At 36.2% G+C, this 19,107-nt stretch overlaps 1 protein-coding gene across 2 annotated transcripts in view; it reads right to left on the bottom strand.

Moving 5' to 3' along the window:
• The window catches only part of LOC111367107 (callose synthase 10), a 38,107-nt gene extending 22,124 nt beyond the window's left edge, over nucleotides 1-15,983 (bottom strand). Inside the window, exons 1-8 of one of the 2 annotated variants that reach the window (XM_022987822.1) lie at nucleotides 15,558-15,983; nucleotides 11,429-11,526; nucleotides 10,708-10,871; nucleotides 10,171-10,282; nucleotides 9,829-9,936; nucleotides 9,463-9,588; nucleotides 632-721; nucleotides 416-513 (exon numbers count right to left, since the gene is read on the bottom strand). In XM_022987822.1, coding sequence (XP_022843590.1) covers nucleotides 416-513; nucleotides 632-721; nucleotides 9,463-9,588; nucleotides 9,829-9,936; nucleotides 10,171-10,282; nucleotides 10,708-10,871; nucleotides 11,429-11,526; nucleotides 15,558-15,765 — 1,004 coding nt within the window. In that variant the 5' untranslated portion in view covers nucleotides 15,766-15,983. Of the gene's footprint in view, nucleotides 1-415; nucleotides 514-631; nucleotides 722-9,462; nucleotides 9,589-9,828; nucleotides 9,937-10,170; nucleotides 10,283-10,589; nucleotides 10,620-10,707; nucleotides 10,872-11,428; nucleotides 11,527-15,557 lie in introns of those variants that run through there. The other variant, XM_022987823.1, reaches the window with a different exon arrangement.
• Between the last annotated feature and the right edge of the window lie 3,124 nt (nucleotides 15,984-19,107).

The raw sequence follows: 19,107 nt of genomic DNA, 5'->3' as shown, positions 1-19,107 counted from the left end.
TTAAAAAAAAAAAAAAAAAAAAAAACAAAAAACAAAAAAAGCCAAGAAAATCATATATCTTTTGGTGTTTTTTTGGCTTTGTTTTACATGGAAATTGCCAATTAAAGGAAAATATTTTTTTTACAATTAGGAATAGAATTTGTTTCCATTACCAACAAACAAATAAAAAAAAAAGTCAATAGTGCTTGGGAATTGATTTTCCCACAAAACCAAGAAATAGTCTACGCGGCTGGAAAAAGCAAGAAAATCTATTCTCTAGAAAATAATGCTATCAAACATGCAATTTGAGGAACTTGGAATATTTGGTTCCATGGAAAACTTTGGCCAATCAAACATGGCCTTAGTACACATTGCTGATCTATGGGAAAAAAAGAACAAAAAACAAAAATATACAGCAGCAAAATGCAGAAGTTACCTATTCCATACAGGGCGTATCCTAAGGTATCTACACCATTTGATGTAATTATCTAGGACCTTCAAGAAGACCTGTTTTATAGCCTTCTCATCTAATTTCTGCAAAACAAATAAATTAAAAATGATTTGCTATAATATAGAATTGCAGTGATATAACGACGACTTTATGCAAACCCATTAAACTCCAATAAGAATCAAAACTAATTGTGCCACTCACTGGATCGGTGTCAACTGGTATGCCAAGTTGTGATTGTGCATTGCCTAACATGAGAACAACATTCTCACGCTGGTTCCTTATGTTGTCTTTCTGGAATGACGAATATCAATAATATCAACCAAAATAAGAACACAAAATAAACAAACATGAAAACAGCGAAAAAACACCAAGAGATATGCTGGTCAATATTGCACGTAATATATAAGCTGAAAAAAAAGTTCCAACTTTAAACACAACTGTGCATATGCCTAAAACATTGTATTTTTCTATTTGCTATGAGTTAGCATTGACTTAAACATCTTCATACTATAGACGAAATGTGAAACTGATAGAATAAGGAGTAACACTAGAGCAACAATAGAATGAAACCCATAAAATTAGAAGTGCATGATGAAAAAGATGTGTTGCTTTAAATAAGACTACCCATTGCACTCTTCTACTTCATTCCATTGAAGATCTAAATATAAACTAAATAAATTTCCAACAAGTAACATCTTACACCCGACCATGGGGGAGAGGCGGCGTGGTGCACGCGCCGCAGCCGGGGAAGGTCCAGAACATGCAGACTTCGCCCAGGACTCTTAACTATTCCGTTTCTTCGTATGATGCTTCGATTGCACAGAATCTAGGGAGACAGAGTGTTCCTTATGGCATGTTAGTGTTTAGCTCCAGTTCCAAAATTGAGGCAAAACAGCTTGTGGTGTCTGTCAATCAAACATGGTTAAGATGTGAGAATGGGTATCTAAGATCTCCAATGCTATTCACATGGGAAGATTTGGAGCTGTTTGGATGGTGAATAAGCTAAGGATTGCTAGAATGTCAGAGGATTTTGTCACGAAATCTAATGAGACCCCCCGAGCGTTTTTGGCACGATGATGTACTAATAGTCGTGATAGGTATCTCATAATAGCGCAGTATGGGGAGCGACGTCGAAAGAGCGTAGTGATGGTGCCTGAAGGGCGTAATGGAGAGGGATGGGCAACAATCTCGCGCGTTTCAAGCAGTTATAGAATCATTTGTTGCCGAAGATAAGGCCAAGCATCGAGTAGTGGAAGAGCGGAGCTGGCAAAGGATGACTTCTGCCGCAGTTACGACAAGCATTCAGGCCCCCAGAATGCTAATCAACGGATACGGATGCAAAAGGATAAAGCGGTAAATGAGAGGAGTGATCCACGCGGGCGAAACTGGGAACCAAACAAGGAAGGCCAATCAACGGCGCATAAGGACAACGAAAAGATTACAGAAGGAACGTCTGATATTTCTGCAAACTATGCTGATATAAGGGCCCACGTAAAGGCACTGAAAGGGGAATTGGATGAACTACTGAGGTTAGTGGATAGCGGGAATACAGTGGGTTATAGGTAGACATATTGTCATACGTGTGGAGTGGGCTTAAATGATTATACAGCTAATGGAAACGTAGTAGCAAATGAGGTATCTAAGGAGTTGAAATCGAAGAGGGCCCACATTAAAGAGGTGATGGTTAAGCCAAGTGGCGAATCCCAAGTAAAAAGTAGAGGGGAAGAAGTGGAACTATGGGACAAGGAAGGGGAGCCGAGTTTAATGAATTTGGTGTCGAAGAGACCGGATGTGACCAAAGGCAATTGTTCCACAATTGTGGAGACGTTGGACATGAGGCCAGCAGAAGCGTTAGGGTCGGCTATGGAGCAAGAGACACACAATGCAACAGCAAAAAGTCCAGTTTCGGCTTTTGAGAAACAACAAGGAGCAACAGGTTTGGCAACAATAGTTACGAATACCTACTATAGGAGATATTCTAAGTCTATAAATGAGGGGGACTCAGGGACTGATAAAGCTCTGGTATGTGGGTGGAGGGCACCAAAGAGGAGGATATAAATAGGGATGTAGTTCGGGTGGAGGAAGAAGACTTATAATATGATCAGTTTTCCTCTGAGGAGATAGTGGAAATGCGTGAACTTGACATTAGACCGCCACCATCGAGCTGGGCTCTTCAAAAAAAATTTGGAATTCAGCAAGATGGTGGGGGTGTCCTGCGACGAGTATACACATAAGCTCTTGCAATTATTTGAGGAGTTGGAGACGAGTAAGGGACAAGGGATGGATACATCAGGAGGTAAGACAAGAAGAAAGGTTGACCGTGAGCTAAAACGGCTTGAATGCTTGATTAATTATGACATGAGGGGTGGTGAGTCAAGAAGAGGATTGATGGGGAGGGATGACGGTGCTTCAAGGTGATCCCAAAAATAGTTAGCTGGAATGTGAGGGGGTTTAATGAAGCTGGAAAAAGGTGAGGTGTTCGAAATCTCTTAAGGGGTTAGAAGACTCACATTGTTTGCTTACAGAAGACAAAGTTGGAGATCATTTCGAGGGTTGTTGTAAGTAGCTTATAGGGGGGACGGCATGTCGGGTATCAATTTGTGGGGTCATTGGGGGCTTCAGGAGGGCTGCTAGTTATGTGGGACACTAGAGTCTTTTAGTTGGAGAAGGTTAGTGAGGGGCTATTTTCTCTATCCCTTTCATTTACAAATATTGGGGATAGATTTCGTTGGGCGTTTATAGGAGTTTATGGATCGAATATTGATGAAAGTAGAGGCGAGTTGGGGGATGAATTGTCAGGTATGATGGCTTGGTGAAACCTCCCAACGTGCATAGGGGTTGACTTCAATGTGGTCCGCTTTCCTACTGAAAGGTCTAGCAACGGGAGACTAACAGGGGTTATGAAGGACTTCTCAGATTTTAGCAGAGAGAATATGTTGGTGGATATACCTTTGATAGGGGGAGATTTTACTTGGTCATCTAATCGAGAGCAACCTGTTCATTCTAGAATTGATCGGTTCTTGATTAGTGTGGAGTGGGAGGCTAAGTACCCGAACGTCGCTCAGAGGAGACTGGGGAAGGTGTATTCAGATCATTTCCCTATTTCATTATCCAGGGATGTGGGGTATGGCGGGAGAAGGCCTTTTAGATTTGAAAAGATGTGGCTTAAAGTGGACGGTTTTGGGGAGCGAGTACGGACTTGGTGGGCCTCTTACAAGTTCGGGGGTACCCCAGTTATGTGTTGAATCAGAAATTAAAGGCTTTAAAAGGGACCTCAAGAGGTGGAATGAGGAGGTGGTAGGGGATGTTAGCTGGCGAAAAAATCCACGCATCTCAGAAATAGAAGAGTTGAATAGGAAGGAGGAAAGTCGAGGATTTGGAGGGGAAGAGAGGGAGCGACATCAAGAATTAAGGGGAGAGTTGGAACGGTTGGTGAAGATGGAGGAGATTTCTTAGCGCCAAAAATCTAAGGTCAAGAGGTTGAGAGAGGAAGATAATTGTACATAGTTTTTCCTTAGGGTGGCCAATTCCAACAGGCGCAACAATCGTATCTCTATGCAGGAGGTGGATGGGGTAACTTACGAAGACCCACAGGATATTGGTAAACAAATGGTGAATTTCTATCAAAATCTTTATAAGGAGCAATTTGATTGAGGTCAGAGCTTGAGGGGCTAGAGTTTTCCACTATTTCTGAGGAGGATGTCAATTGGTTAGAAAGACCATTTGGGGAGGACGAGATTAGGAAAGTGGTATTTAGTATGAATGATGACAAGGCCCCAGGACCGGATGGATTTTCCTTCACATTCTATCAGGCTTGTTGGGATGTGATACGATCAGGCAATGTGGATGTTTTTGCTTACTTTTTCCAATGTGGCAGATTCTTGAAAAGCTCTAATACCACATTTATTGTGCTGATCCCAAAAAAAAGGAGCGACAGACATTAAGAACTTTTGACTTATCAGTCTAGTAAGTGGGGTGTATAAGATTATTGCAAAAGTTTTGGCTAACAGATTAAAGGAGATGCTGGAAAAAGTAGTGTCTAAATTTCAGAATGCTTTTGTCAAAGGGCAACAGATTTTGGATTCCGTACTCATAGCAAATGAATGCATTGATTCATGACTACGTCAAGAGGCTCCAGGGATGCTATGTAAGCTTGATATTCAAAAGCCCTATGATCACGTGAACAGGGGTTTCCTATTGTAAATGCTCAGACGATGTGGTTTCTAGGCAAAGTGATGCCAGTGGATTCAATTTTGTATTTCTATTGTCTCTTTTTCAGTTTTGGTAAACAGCACTCCTAAAGGTCATTTCCGGAGTAGTATAGGGTTGCGACAAGGGAATCCTTTGTCTTCATTACTGTTTGTTATTGTAATGGAGGTATTCAGTAAAATAGTTGAGAAGGCTGTGGGGGAGAGTTTGTTAAAGGACTTTAGGATTGGTCAATAACAGATATCTCATTTGCTATTTGCAGATGATATTCTGATCTTTTGTGATGCAGACATTGAGCACTTCAGGAACTTACGTCGTTTGCTTCTGTGCTTTGAAGTCATATCCGGAATGAAAATCTTAGGCTATCACTGTTGGAGAGGTCGATAACGTGGAAGGGTTGGCTGCTACATTGGGCTGTAAGGTTGCACAGTTGCCTATGACATTTCTTGGGCTCCCACTAGGAGCAAGGTTCAAAAGTAAACATATAAGGGACAGTATAGTGGAAAGGGTGGAGAGGAGGTTAGCGAGTTGGAAGCGTATGTACCTTTCAAATGGAGGTCACCTTACTCTTATCAAGTCTACTCTTTCGAATCTCCCCACTTATTTCTTGTCTTTTGTTTCTCATCCCTGTTACAGTGGCTAAGAGACTAGAGAGGATCCAAAGGGAATTCCTGTGGGGAGGATTAGGAGAGGAGAGGAAATTTCATTTGGTCAATTGGGGTGCAGTTTGTCCTCCCACAAGGGTTGGGGGACTCGGATTGAGGAGTCTTGTACTGTTTAATAAGGCCTTCTTGGGTAAGCGGTTATGGCGATTTGAGGTGGAGAGGAAGAGTTTCTGGAGAGAAATTATAGAAGAGAAATATGGTATTTTGGAGGGTGGATGGTGTTCAATTGAGGGTCGTGGTACCTACGGGGTGAGTTTGTGGCGGTATATTCGGCGAGGTTGGAGTGACTTTCGGAATAGAGTGACTTTGGTGTGGGGAATGACAATACTATCAGCTTTTGGGATGATTGTTGGTGTACAGGTCAACCGTTAAGGGAGAGATTTCCTTCTTTGTATCGTTTTGCCGTGATATCATCTGCTATGGTGAATGATGTATTAGATACACATAACGGGAGCATTAGCTGAAACATTGTTTTTGGGAGGGGATTACAAGATTGGGAAGTGGATGATTATGCGCTGCTATTGACCTCTTCGTATGAAGTGCATATCAGGGTAGGAGATAGTAACATCAGATGGACGCTGGCAAGGGATGGCATTTTCTTAATTAGGACTTATTTTAGATCCTTTTAGGATCTGCGAAGAATTCATTCACTTGGAACATAGTTTGGAAGTGTAAACTGCCTCCAAAGGTGGCGTTTTTATTATGGACGGTAGTGAGAGGACGGGTGTTAGCGGCGGATAATCTTCGATTGAGGGGGTTTTATATTACAGATTGATGTCATATGTGCAAAAAGGATGGGAAAACGATTGACCATTTGTTTCTCCATTGTGATGGTGCTCGTTTGCTATGGAATGATATTCTGGCTTCTCAACATATTGGGTGATGCCAATGCGTTTGGAAGATATGTTGAAGGCATGAAGGAGAAAGTTTCATGACAAGGACGGTAAACTTGTTTGGGACCTTATTCTAGGCTGCACTGTTTGGTGTGTATGGAGAGAAAGAAAACGGGCGCTGTTTTGATGATCAAATAAAGACTTTAGAGCAACTTAGAGAATTATTTTATTTGACATTGTATAATTGGCTTAATGCTACAGCTTCTAGTCACATAGATGGGCTGCCTAATTTCATGACGTTTATTTCTTGTATAAGTGTATAATACACTTTCTGTGTATTACCTTTTGATTACTTATCAAAAAAAAAAATGTTAAACTTTTAGATGAGGTATAAATAATTGAGACTGCAAGTCCTTTCACAACTATAGATCCTAAATTCTTAATAAATATTTTTAAAAAGAGAGAAGGAATATCGGAGGCTATATAATATCATTAAAACAAGTGCATGTCAACTGTAAACAGGAGCATAATTACACTGCCAATATATATAGTTCGCCAATCAAGCAGTTAAATACGGCTTTATGTTTTTCTCCTAACAAAATAAATCTAGAGCCTCCCCAACAGAAACTAAAAAGAAACATCAAAGAGAAATAGCATGCCAAAATTATTTAAAACTCATAAATGCTTTCTCACTCTCTTTATCCTTGATTCAAGCTAATCAGGTTGTACGGTGCTACACAATCCATGTGCTATCCATTGCTTGCTTCTTCTTTTCGAAATGCATAAAATAACGTGCACTCATCACATCCACCAACAAGAGAAATTAAAGTAATACTTACTATATTCATAATAAGTTTCATGATGAATTACTTATTATTCGTTTTTACCATAAATATTAATTCATTAGCAACTCCACATGTTACATTTTTCTCTCGATCTAACACGAGCCGTCCTAACGGTAGATAAATGTGGAGTATTGTGCTGGGTGGTCTGACATCCAGAGTCAACAATGGGCTTCCGTTATCCGTTAAGACTACTGAAGCCGTACGAGGGCAAAAAAGGACTTCTGATCTAGGATAAACTATCGGTTTCTTTTAAAGCAATATGAGGGCAAAGGACTTCCATGTGGATCCAGTTATCAAAGGGTGAATGATATTGTTTCTTGAGATGTACTGGTGTGTTCTAGAATGAAACGTCAAAATTCAATACACTGATGTAATCAATCATATAAAAAGGGTTTGCGACAAAGAAAGTATCCAAAAAGGATTCTATGTTGAGCCATGAGGACCAAGATTTTTCCTAATATCAGAACCAAAATGTGTCAATAGTTCATCATTGAAGCCATGACAATAACAATTAATATATTTGGGAGCTGATGCAGCTAAAGCCTAAAAGCCCCCTTCATAGTCAATTTGTTAGCATGGGCACCTTCCACCCAGAAAGGCATCCACTACTTTCTTTCTCTCAAGCCTCAGAGCTATTGGACTTCGTCAAAAAGACTGCAATTACAGTTTAACAGCCACTCACAAGATCACCAATATTTTTATCTTGGCTGCCAAAGGTAACACGCCCAGGCCTTTCCCAGCCTACAAAAGGTGAACAGAAGATGACGAAGGGAGACCTTGTCCTAACTATATTATGAAACAAATTACCATTTCATCTATCATATCACTCGAGGATTCATTACTACTATAAATAAGGCAAGAGGTAAATTGTGACAAAGACATGGGGTCAGCTTTCCCTTTTGTGTCTATCAATAGCCTCGAGCCACAGAGACCAACAGCGGTGAGATCCTGGTGTAGAAAAGGAGAAGAGTAGGTACTTCAGTTGTAGTAAGCATTAAAAAAAAAAAAAAAAATCCCGTATTCCCTATCAAATCAACCAAAATACTCACCAAAGACACTTTACTCCTCATTATGGGGTAGAGTTAGGAGGTTATTAAAAAATCTAAAATGAAAATAGTTCAGATACCTTAGCTAGATTAGTTATAAGGGATAAGATTTGGAGATGAAGATATTCAAAGCTTTATTACTGGTTGGGCAAAGTTGAAGAGTACATCTATAGTGGTGTCATTGACGAAGTCCTATTGATTAGAAGGTAAAATCTTAGGACTGCTATAAGACGGTGTTAAATTGGACTACATGATAGCCCATTTAGACAAATTGATGTTATACTGGACCATATGCTTTGCAATTAAGCCAAGCGATCTGATATTGGGCAGTTAAAAAACAAATTCTAAAGGATCAAACCTATGTCCCAAACCATCTACAAAATAAATTATAGCATAAATGGAAAGTCTGGATATGGAATTGCATTGAAACAAGGTGACACACAATAAAAAGGGGATTCTAAAATCAAATGATAATATTTGTGTAAAGACTGATTGAGATGGCTTTGGCACCAAGGCCATAACATGCACAACACTTACAAAAAGCAAGAGGGCTGGCATAAATGGTAAGCATTGAGGAAGGTTGCCTAAAAACCATGTGGCTCAAGTTAATCAAAAGCAGATGAACATTCATAGTTAACTTCTGATATAGCTCACAGTGGATTAGTGTGGAAAAAGAGAATCCATGTAACCACCTTAAAAGTTTAAATAAATTTGGGATCAATGAGTCAAATCCTACATTGCAGTTTTATTTGATTAATTAATTCTAATTCCCCATCTCCTCTATGGCTTCTGCTGAAAACAAAATTCTTCAAAGATATATAACCTTTAACAATTTTTAACTAACCTGACTTTTCTTTATTGTATGAGCATGCACACAGACACAGATGTTATATATGCAATCCATTTAACGGGAAAAGGAACTTTCCACATTTTGTGAATCTCGATGCTGAAGCATAGAAATCTTTTTAATTTTATCTTTAACCCAATTTTAGAAAAAAAAAAATGAAACATGCATGTACAGATAGCTTAGAAAATACTTAAAATCAAATTCCACACCCAGTTTCTCTCAATATTTTGTTTACTATCAAGCTAATTTTTCACTTCATCTATTTTCTCTTTGCCTTGTATTGGTGGAAACATGAAGTTTCTGTGGAATTGTTTAAGGCTTTATATATCCTTTTTCTTATATTTCCTTTAAGGGTTGGGAGAATTATAGAAGAAGAGAGAGAGAAGAAAGGAGAGGAGGCAGACCAGGGCCATTTGACATTAGGAAAGAAAAGGAAAAAGAATAAGACTCTCGTCTTATCAAAGTTTCATAATGAATCTAGTAAAAAATAAAGAAGATGGTTTTTATCAGTTTCTCCAAAAGCACATAACTATTCATGCCGACAAAGACGAGGTTTCGGGGCGAGCTGGAGGTCAGAGGAAAAAAACCTGAAAACCAAACACGTATTCTAAAAGGTCAAACATATCCAAATCCCGTTGATCAGAAATTTCAAAATCCTCTGGAAGCCGAGGAAACTGTTCATTGTATCTGATTGCTGATATTGCACCCTTGACCTGCAAAAATTATTGCAGAAATAAATTTGTATAAATATAGAATGCTGATATTCAATGCAGCCTAGTTCCATTGCTAGAATGAAATTGAAAATAAAAAAGTAAGTGGATAAACATTTCAAACTAAATGGTATACAAGCCTTTGTTGAGAACAACGATCACCCTTTACCAGAACGTGCTTCAACATTGCAGGAATACAGACATGAAAATCTGTTTACATATATGGTTTGAGCATTAGCTTACTTCTGGAAAATACCCAATCGCATTGGTATAAGATGGTGCTTCGAGAGGGACAATATTATATGGGATATCTCCTGATAAAGCTGCATCCGACTGTTTGATCCTTCTTAACTGAAATGAACCACAAAAGTCATCCCAAAGGAAATGGATTTTCAGTCAAACAGTTGGTATGCATCACAGCTATTCAGATCTGCTATCTGAGATACATGCAAGAACTTTGCAACAGATAAATAAATCAATTGACAAAGGTTAAATGCCAACAACACCGAAATGAGCTAGAAACAACTAAGTGTAATTCATTGTTCATTGCATGAGGTAAAGTCAGTCGAAAGTAGGGGAATTTACCTCATCCATAATAAGCCTGCCCACTCCATCAGGAGCTGCATCTTTACTGAGTGCCTCCATCACCTCAACCAGAGCCCTCAGGATTGCAAACACCCTTTGCACTTCCGAAAATCTGAATCCGCGATAAAACAGGTAGACATGGACAAAGACACACTGGTCAGGCCATTTTTATACAACAATATAGTAGGTAAAACCCAAACAAGGAATACAAGAGGCAGCAGTGCTGGACTGGATCTGATGGAGTGGGAAAATGGATGCATGCCACTTATATCAATTTATTGGGAATATGTTTTTAGCTAGTCCCTTTTTTTTAATATTTACTAATATACTATGAATAGACTTCTCACTACAATGACAATAGTATCAGAAATGGGTAAATGTACAAAATAGAGGAAATAGAAAGTAACACAAGAACATACTCTCCAATATTAGCACTAAGAGTTCCTGATTCAATAGACTTCTCACAACAATGACAACAGTATCAGAAATGGGTAAATGTACAAAATAGAGGAAATAGAAAGTAACACAAGAACATACTCTCCAATATTAGCACTAAAAGTTCCTGATTCACGCCATCTTTGCTCCTCTCTCTGGATTTCATCCACTCTGTGACGTGTTTTATACTGCTGATAAAATTCCCACAAGCGTTCAACATCTCGATTGCGATCTATTGGGGCTCCATCTTTTTTGGCAAGTTTTTGCTGCAACAAAAAAATCCACTCACATTTTAAGCTGCTTGCAGAAAATAGTCAAGTAGTCAAAACAAGACTAAATATATGTTCGGGAGAGATTATAAGTGAAAAATGATTTTTTGGAGAATGCATAGTTTAAAAGATGGGGAAAAGTTACAAGTACTTGCAAAATTATTTTATTAAGAGACTATTGGTTGAAAATAAGTTTAACAAAAAATTATTTTCATAAAAGCCATGTCAAACAAACCCTAAATATAATCAGTGGGCAGAAAACAGGGTTACTAACTTGGTTAACCAAATCAATAAATAAAAAAAAATAAAAATAAAAAAAAGATATAAATAGGCCTCAATGCAGCACGAATAACACAAACAACGCCTCTATGATTCATTCTGGTTAAGAACAAGTAAAGACAGAGTTATTATGCATATGCGTTGTTCGGTTTTAATTTATGTACACAAATTTGTGCGTGGATATGTATGTACATACATGTTACACCCCAAGGCTTTAGCAATTTATTTTAGCTAGAAATAAATCGATAAAGCAATGGCTAATTCTGTTACTGTACCTTAATTACAGACATTAACCCAGTCTTAAACTGGAGAACACCTCTACCATCGCTTTTGGGATCCAAATTTTGTGCCATGGTATAAGCCTGCTCACACACTGGGGCAAAAAAAATAGCTCAGAAACAAAATTGAGCCAGACATTGTTGAAGCAGTACAATCATCATAGCCTATGTTAGGCCTCCATTTCTCCCAAAACTCATTTTCTCAAAATTCAGCCCCTGTTTGAGCCCCATTTTCCAATAACTCATTTCTTCCCATATATATTTTCAACCACACATTCTACCAATAAAATATTTTATTTGCATGTAAACCCAAAATTTTCTTACTTATGATACATTCTCCAAAAAATCACTATCACAAAACTCATTTTAACAAAAAAATAGGGCTCAAACAAGGATTCATTTTCAACCACATATTCTCCCATAAAATAATTGTATACGTAAACCCAAAACTTTTTCTTACATTTTAATCACACATTCTCCAAAAATATATTTTTCCTCCAAAATGGGGCACAAACAGGGGCATAATCTTTATTCCAACTTAGGCTCCAGCATCTCCAGAGAATGTTAACAATACAAAGTACATATATATAGGTTGACGGCTAAAAAGAAATTAATAGGGTAGAACATAATACTTGTTACGTATAATTAAGTAATTCAATTTAACTATAATTTCAGTCCAAGCTCTTACATGAAACGAGTACAGAGAATATAACAGTTGCACATATGGAATCAATATAAATGAGAACTTTCAGCAGCTTCAGAAAACAATAACCTACAACAAACAACTAAAAATCAAGTTCCAAGCACGCAAGTAGAGATTTGAGGCAATGACCAACGAATGTTTAGAAGCTGAAAAAAATTTGAAGTATTAGGAGGTTCAACCATTCAAGGATATAATACGGAGTCATCCACTCTAACATGCAAAAAAACAATAGCAATAAGTTGTAGGAGAAAAAAAAGTTATATGGTGAAAATACCAAGAGAAAAGTTGGACATAAGAAGCACAGGTTATAGAAGACTATATTTATAGAAAGGATTATTAAATGGAAAGATATAAAATTCTGGAAGTTCTAAATGAGAATGTGCATAAAGGTAGAAGTAACTTTTTGGTTTCCTGAAAGTCCAGATTTTTATGGTTCAAGCTTTAATTTTTTTGTAAAGGAGACAATGGGAGATCTTTGTTATAGAGACATACAATTTGCCCCGGTTTCATTTTGCTAAAAATCAAATTTTCAATAGATTTGATAAAAGTTGATAAATGTAGCAAGTCCCATAAAATGTGTGATTAAAATTAATTTAACTTCGACTTAAATTTTTATCAACTTTTTTACTTAACCAATCAACTTTTTTAACTAAACCAAACAAGGGTGAAGTAACGAAGATAAGTTTGGTTCTTGTAACAAAAATGACCAGCAAGCAGCTGAGATAAGCCAAGGTGGAGAACAAGGACTCGTTAATCACAAATTTGAAAAGGTTGGTAAAAAAAAAAAAGAAAAAAGAAAAAAAAAGCACACTCCTCGATTTATATTGTGCATCCGTGAAGGCTTGCCGCTGAAAATCCTGCCACCCCAATCCACATAGATGCAAGAGTTATCATCCTATCCCACAAATTATGTGAGCACAACTTTGCTTGCGCAGGCTAATTCGCGAAATTTTGTTGATCTAATGATTTTTTCAAGAAAGTTGATGAATATTCAGATTTCAGCCTGTTGGGCAACAAGATTACATCTCAAGGGGAACGCCTTGAATTTGTGCCCTACCCAGGCCAATGTCAGATCATGTATTCCCTATAAATGCAGTTTGACAGGGTTGAAGAATGGTATTCTGCTTGAAATACAACTATGATGACTGCTGAATCAACGAGTGTCCACTAGGTGCTTACAAGTGTCCACTAGGTACTTCAATACTTACAAGTGTCCAATTAACAAGCACCTTTTACTTTATTTTCCCTTTTACTCTAGTTCTTTAAAAAGGACCAAAGGATTTCCCCCCTCCCTCCATTTACTTTGTTTTTGTATTTAATATCCAATATCATTACAAAATACTTCATTTTATGTAAATTTAATATTTTTTTGAACACTAAGTGATCAACTCGATTATCTAAAAGAATAATATCAAATTTATTGAATCTTTTATTTAGGTCCTGTTTGATCCACATTCTTTCAAAAAAAATACATCCTTAAACAATTATTTGACATCATTTCAACCACGTATTCTTCTATAAAATAATATTACACGCAAATCCAAAACTTTTCCTTATTTTTTAACCACATATTTCCCATCAATACACGATTCAAAAATGCATTATTATGAAAATAATGTGGCTCAAACAAGGGCTTAGCAGTTGCAATAATATAATATTCTCAATATCTATTGGACATGGATAGCATCCACATTGGGCATTAATGTTCCTAATTACAGCATTCAAATTTTAGAAAAATCGCTAGTAAGCCAATAAAATTCTGAATGGACAAAAATTCTAAAATTTTAAGTATCGTATTTAGAAACTTTATCACATAGCCCAATACCAAGCATGTCACGATTATAAAATCATAGAAACAAAACAATAATATTCCTTGTGCTGTCATTCAGCCGCTAGAGAAGGGGCTTTGATTATGTTTTATTTTCATCATTTAACACAAGCTATTTGTCCTTTTCATTTCATTTTCCCTTTTCTATTCTTTAAGAACATAAAGTAAGCCAAACCTTCGTCCTCTCTTTAATATTCTCCAGAACCTTATAATGCAATATTTTTTTCCCACTTTCATGTGAAAAATTCAAATAACCCACCACGTATCAGTAGAATTTACCATTGCGGAACAGAAAAATGTTTTTGCTCTCTCGACATTTGCACTTCTCTAAAGGCAAAATAATGTAGGGAAGGAGAATCAGAAGTGAGTTTTCACCTATGAATAAATTTTGCCTCCTATTTCTCTGTCGAGAAGATTAAATAGTATCTAACTAGCATGACCAAAAGAGGTCAAGGAAACTAAGTGTTGACCTCCAAAACCTCTGCCAAAAAAAAAGGTTCAAAGTGTACTGTATTCTTTCTGAAAAACAATTATAAACAACTAATTTTGTGGGTTCCATTCTTCTTAAGATAAAAAATTTCGGTGATGGAAGAAAAACAAACAAATAAATTGCTGTATTGGAAAAGAATGAAGAATGCGAAAATCTTCTGCCTTCGATGAGTTCCATGAAACCTTAACATATAAACAAAAGAAAATAATTATGACAGGCCAACTGATCACAGTCCAGTATAATTAGTGGTTCTTCTTTCTAAGTTTCACACTCATGCATTTACATTACATATAAAGCTAAGTCTATTAAATTCTGGTGGGTTTAAATTCTTTTGATGACAAAAGAGGCCTAACTATATCTAACCTTTATACTCTAAATTGGAATAGGATTATACAGATCATATTTTAAGTTTGAAAGGATTTTGTGGTGAACTAATATATTCAGTTAATTATTTACTTAATCTTAGAGTTTTAACTTTTAACTCATCTATTCAGCATAAACAGAAGAGTGAGTTACAATGCCGATGCGGCCACAATATCCAAAAACACGTAAAATAAATAAATTATTATATCCATATCGTCTTGACACACATAACCAAACAGTGTTCTCAGACATTAAAACATCAGTATATGTGCAACTCGTCGTACATACATATATGGCAATTATATTACACTGAATTTTCATACATATAAAACACACTCAAGAAAATGCTAACATAAACAGAACATTTGAGTTATGATGCTGATGCAGTCACACAACCAAAAGATAAAGTTTCATCCTTATCATCTTGACAACCTAAGCAAACAGTACTCTTGTATGTTAAAACATTTCCTCAATAATAGAGCCCTTGTTTGGCCCCAATTTTCTAAAACTCCTTTTTCCTAAAATTCATTTTTATGGGACGCGGAATTTTTATCAACTTTTCAACCACTCATTTCAACAACTTCTACCAAAATCTACTAAAAATATGATTAGCTAAACCAAACATGAGCTGAGTACCTGTATACACGCAACTCAACGTACATACATGGCGGTTATATGACAATGAATTTTCATATATACAAACCCACACAGTTAGCAAATTATCAATTGTGCTTATACTTACATATTCTGGCAATATTTGGGTCCTCGGATTGAATCTCATCAGCAGCCTGTAGAATTGCATTGATATTAGTGGTCCGCTGGAGTGAATCCGGGACAGACCCCGCAATGCCACTGGGACTCCGTTCATGGCCCGGCCCGCTAGCCCGTAGCTGCTCCTGACGCAGCGTAGCCCGTACAAGTCTCTCCCAATTACTATAAACCCTAGCCATCTGGCTATTCACTACCTATATAGAGCTCAAAAAATCTTAGCAGAGAAATTAAAGAAATGAGATCTAGGGATTGGATCGAGGAGAACTGAATTTGAATGTTTTCATTTGTGATTCGTTCTTTATCAATTTCAAACGCGTTGTCGAAATTTCGTAAGATAACGCGCTCAAGACATTTGTATTGCGCCAATTTCAATGGAACTTTTCCTTTTACGCTTTGTTTGATCCCGAAATCCATTTGCTTCTTTTTATCACCGTATTTTTCATTAAAATAATATTATAATTTCATTTTGTACTTATTTTTTTAAAAATACATTTTTCCCTCTCTTCTTTTTAATTACATATTCTTTATTAAAATAATATTATACGTAAATAAAAAAAATTTCTTATTTTTCAACCACACATTTCCCATCAATTTATTATTCTAAAATGTATTTTTACGTAAAAATGGCTCTCAAACACCTCATATATGTAAAATAATAAATTTTTCTTATTTTTAAACCACACATTTCCTATCAATTTACTATTTTAAAATTCATTTTTTTATAAAAATGAGGTTCAAACACCCTCTTATTTTCTTTTTTTCTTTTTTTGTTAATGGTGTACTTGATTGTCAATATTTTTGTATGGAAAATATGTTTTTTAATCCAAATCAATACTTTTATGCTATTTGATTGCTATTTTTTCATTAAAATTTATTTTTACTTTTAATCACGTGATCATATTTTCCTTAAAATCAAGGAAAGTATTTTTTTTAAGATGAGTAGGATTTTATTTTTCATGAATTCACTCTCTCTTTCTCTTTCTCACTTATCCACCAATAAAAAATGACAAGTATAATATTTTCTAGATTAAAAACTAAACCAATCAAACACGTTTAATTGACAATTTATATATAAATAAATTCTAGATAATTAAATTATCAATAATTTATTTTCTTTTCATGCAAATTCCCTGCTTGCAATCAAACACTCCTTACTTTTCTGAAAGTTGATGGCTTTTGGCCAGGTGACTTTCAGTCGAGATGACTAATGAGTTTGGTTGGACCGGGAACAAGGCCCAAGCAAAGGGTATTGCCGCCTCTGAATTGAGCTTACCCCTAAAAATTGAAAAATTAAACATATTTTCAAATGTTGAAAAATATTTTCAATAAAAAAGAATAGTAATCAAACATATTTTGAATTTAGGTGGAAAACTGATAGTTTCCATGGAAAATAAATACAGCCTAACACACCCTAAATGCTTTTTCCAAATCATATGAACATCACGTTTATGATTGTAAACAACCCGAAAATAATCGAACTTGGAAGCTGACATCTGGATATTTCAGCCTCTACAACTGTCGAAGAGAATTTCATCGATGATCTTTGTTGGTAAGCAATACTGTGATTTTAACTTCGAAATTTTGTGCAATTTTCACTCGAATTGAGTAAACCCGATAAATCATCTAATTGAAGTGTAATTAAACTGATTTAATACAATAAATGTATAATAAGTCCTGTTGCGATATTCTGGTTCATTTGTAATCAAAATTCATAAGCTCTCGACATTCTTGTGTCCTTGAACTCGTTGGATTCGGTGAAATGTGTATAACATTCCTGTTATATATAGGATGGAATTCGATATCACTCCACACGTATTGCGAGGGATGTTCCATGAAATTGTGTGTTTCAATACCCGCAATATGTTTTTACTTGTGTTCAAATGTTGTAAAAATAAAATTTTGTCATCCGTTTATATGATGTGCGATTCTACAATTGGAAATAAATGAGCAATATATGACACTATTATGTTTTAACATGCAACTAGGGGATATTTCTGCAATCCAAGAATAACACACATGGAAATGGATTCCTTGAATGTTTTTGTGAAGAATGGAACAAATACAGATGCATTGCATGTCAAAGTTATCGAAATGTTGAATGATGTTCCAACGGAAGGTGAACAGATTACATCGGATACAAGTGTATTGTATTCGTCTCGTGACGTTAATGCACCTATTGCTATTACTGAAATGCCAACCAAAAAAAAAAAAAAAAAGAAGCAGATTTGAGGAATTTATTTCCAGCATTCAGATATCACCTCTTGGGTTTTATAATGACTATGCTAATGAGCCGGATGTGGTTGTCACACAGCCTGACTCGAGGATGGATTGCAGAAAAGTAAGTATTTATGGAATAGAATGTTTTGAAGACTAGTGTGGAATTGTACGCTATTCGAAATAACTTCCAGTTTAAGGTTAAATAGTCGGACGTTAAAGTGTATATCCTGATGTGTGACGTGAGTAACTGCAAGTGGAAAGTTAGAGCCTCCAAGATAGGTCAAACTGATATGTTGAAGGTACATTACATATGTCATGATCACACCTACTCATTGGAATAGGGAACACAGGCAGGCTAATAGTACGTTGGTAGGGGATTTAATAAAGCACAACTCTTCACGTACTATTTACACCCCAGTTGACATAATGCATGATTTATATTAGATAAACAAGTTGACATTGAAGTGTGGGAAGGCTTGGAGAGCACGAGAACGTGCACTTGAAGTTGTTTATAGTAGTATTATAGAGAACCTGATACAACAATATGATTACTACAAAAGAAGCTAACTCTAGCTAAGGATAAAACAATTATCTCTTAAGAGGTTCTAAGAGATCACGTACTCCAGTGATTGAAGCTTCAACTGTAGGCCATGCGAAACCTCATTTGCTTAGAGACATGTTTTCAACGCATTAAAAATCTTTACTAGATCCAAACTCTCTCCTTCTCCACTTAATTTACGTGCCACTTATTATCCACCTGATCCACACAAATCACCATGTTGGAGAAAGACTTGCATGGGTGGATTTCCAATTGAGGTTGAATATTGCTAAGTTCATTACGTTCACTATATTATCGAGCATGCGTAGATATTATTGTGATCGTTTGGAGAGAGAATGAAAAGCATCCATTATTATTAACTATTTCATTAGATTCCCATAGTTTCAAGTATTTCTAAGATACTTTTCTTCTATCGTTGTATTCTCTCATAATTTTTGAATGTATGTTTCTATGATAAATTAATGCATAAACCACTTGCCTCTAATTTAAAGATAGATTATATGCACAAATTTGAGGACTTAGAACAACTAGTGTATCAAAGGCCTTAGAAGCCATTAAGGATATGAAAAATGAGATACAAGATATCACAATACAATCAACAATTGTCTTATTTTCTTCATTCTTGTTACCCTTAAAGATGTAACACAATTAAGGGCCCTTTGGTAGGAAGCACCTCTTGTAGAAGATCTTCTTAAGAAAGTTACTTCATGCCAATTTCTTCTTGTCAAATAAAGTACTTCTAAAG

The sequence above is a fragment of the Olea europaea genome, chromosome 18, assembly GCF_002742605.1.
Source record: "Olea europaea var. sylvestris chromosome 18, O_europaea_v1, whole genome shotgun sequence".
NCBI classification, from domain to species: domain Eukaryota; kingdom Viridiplantae; phylum Streptophyta; class Magnoliopsida; order Lamiales; family Oleaceae; genus Olea; species Olea europaea.
The sequence above is the reverse complement of the archived record's forward strand: the minus strand, read 5'-3'. Positions and strand labels throughout refer to the sequence as shown.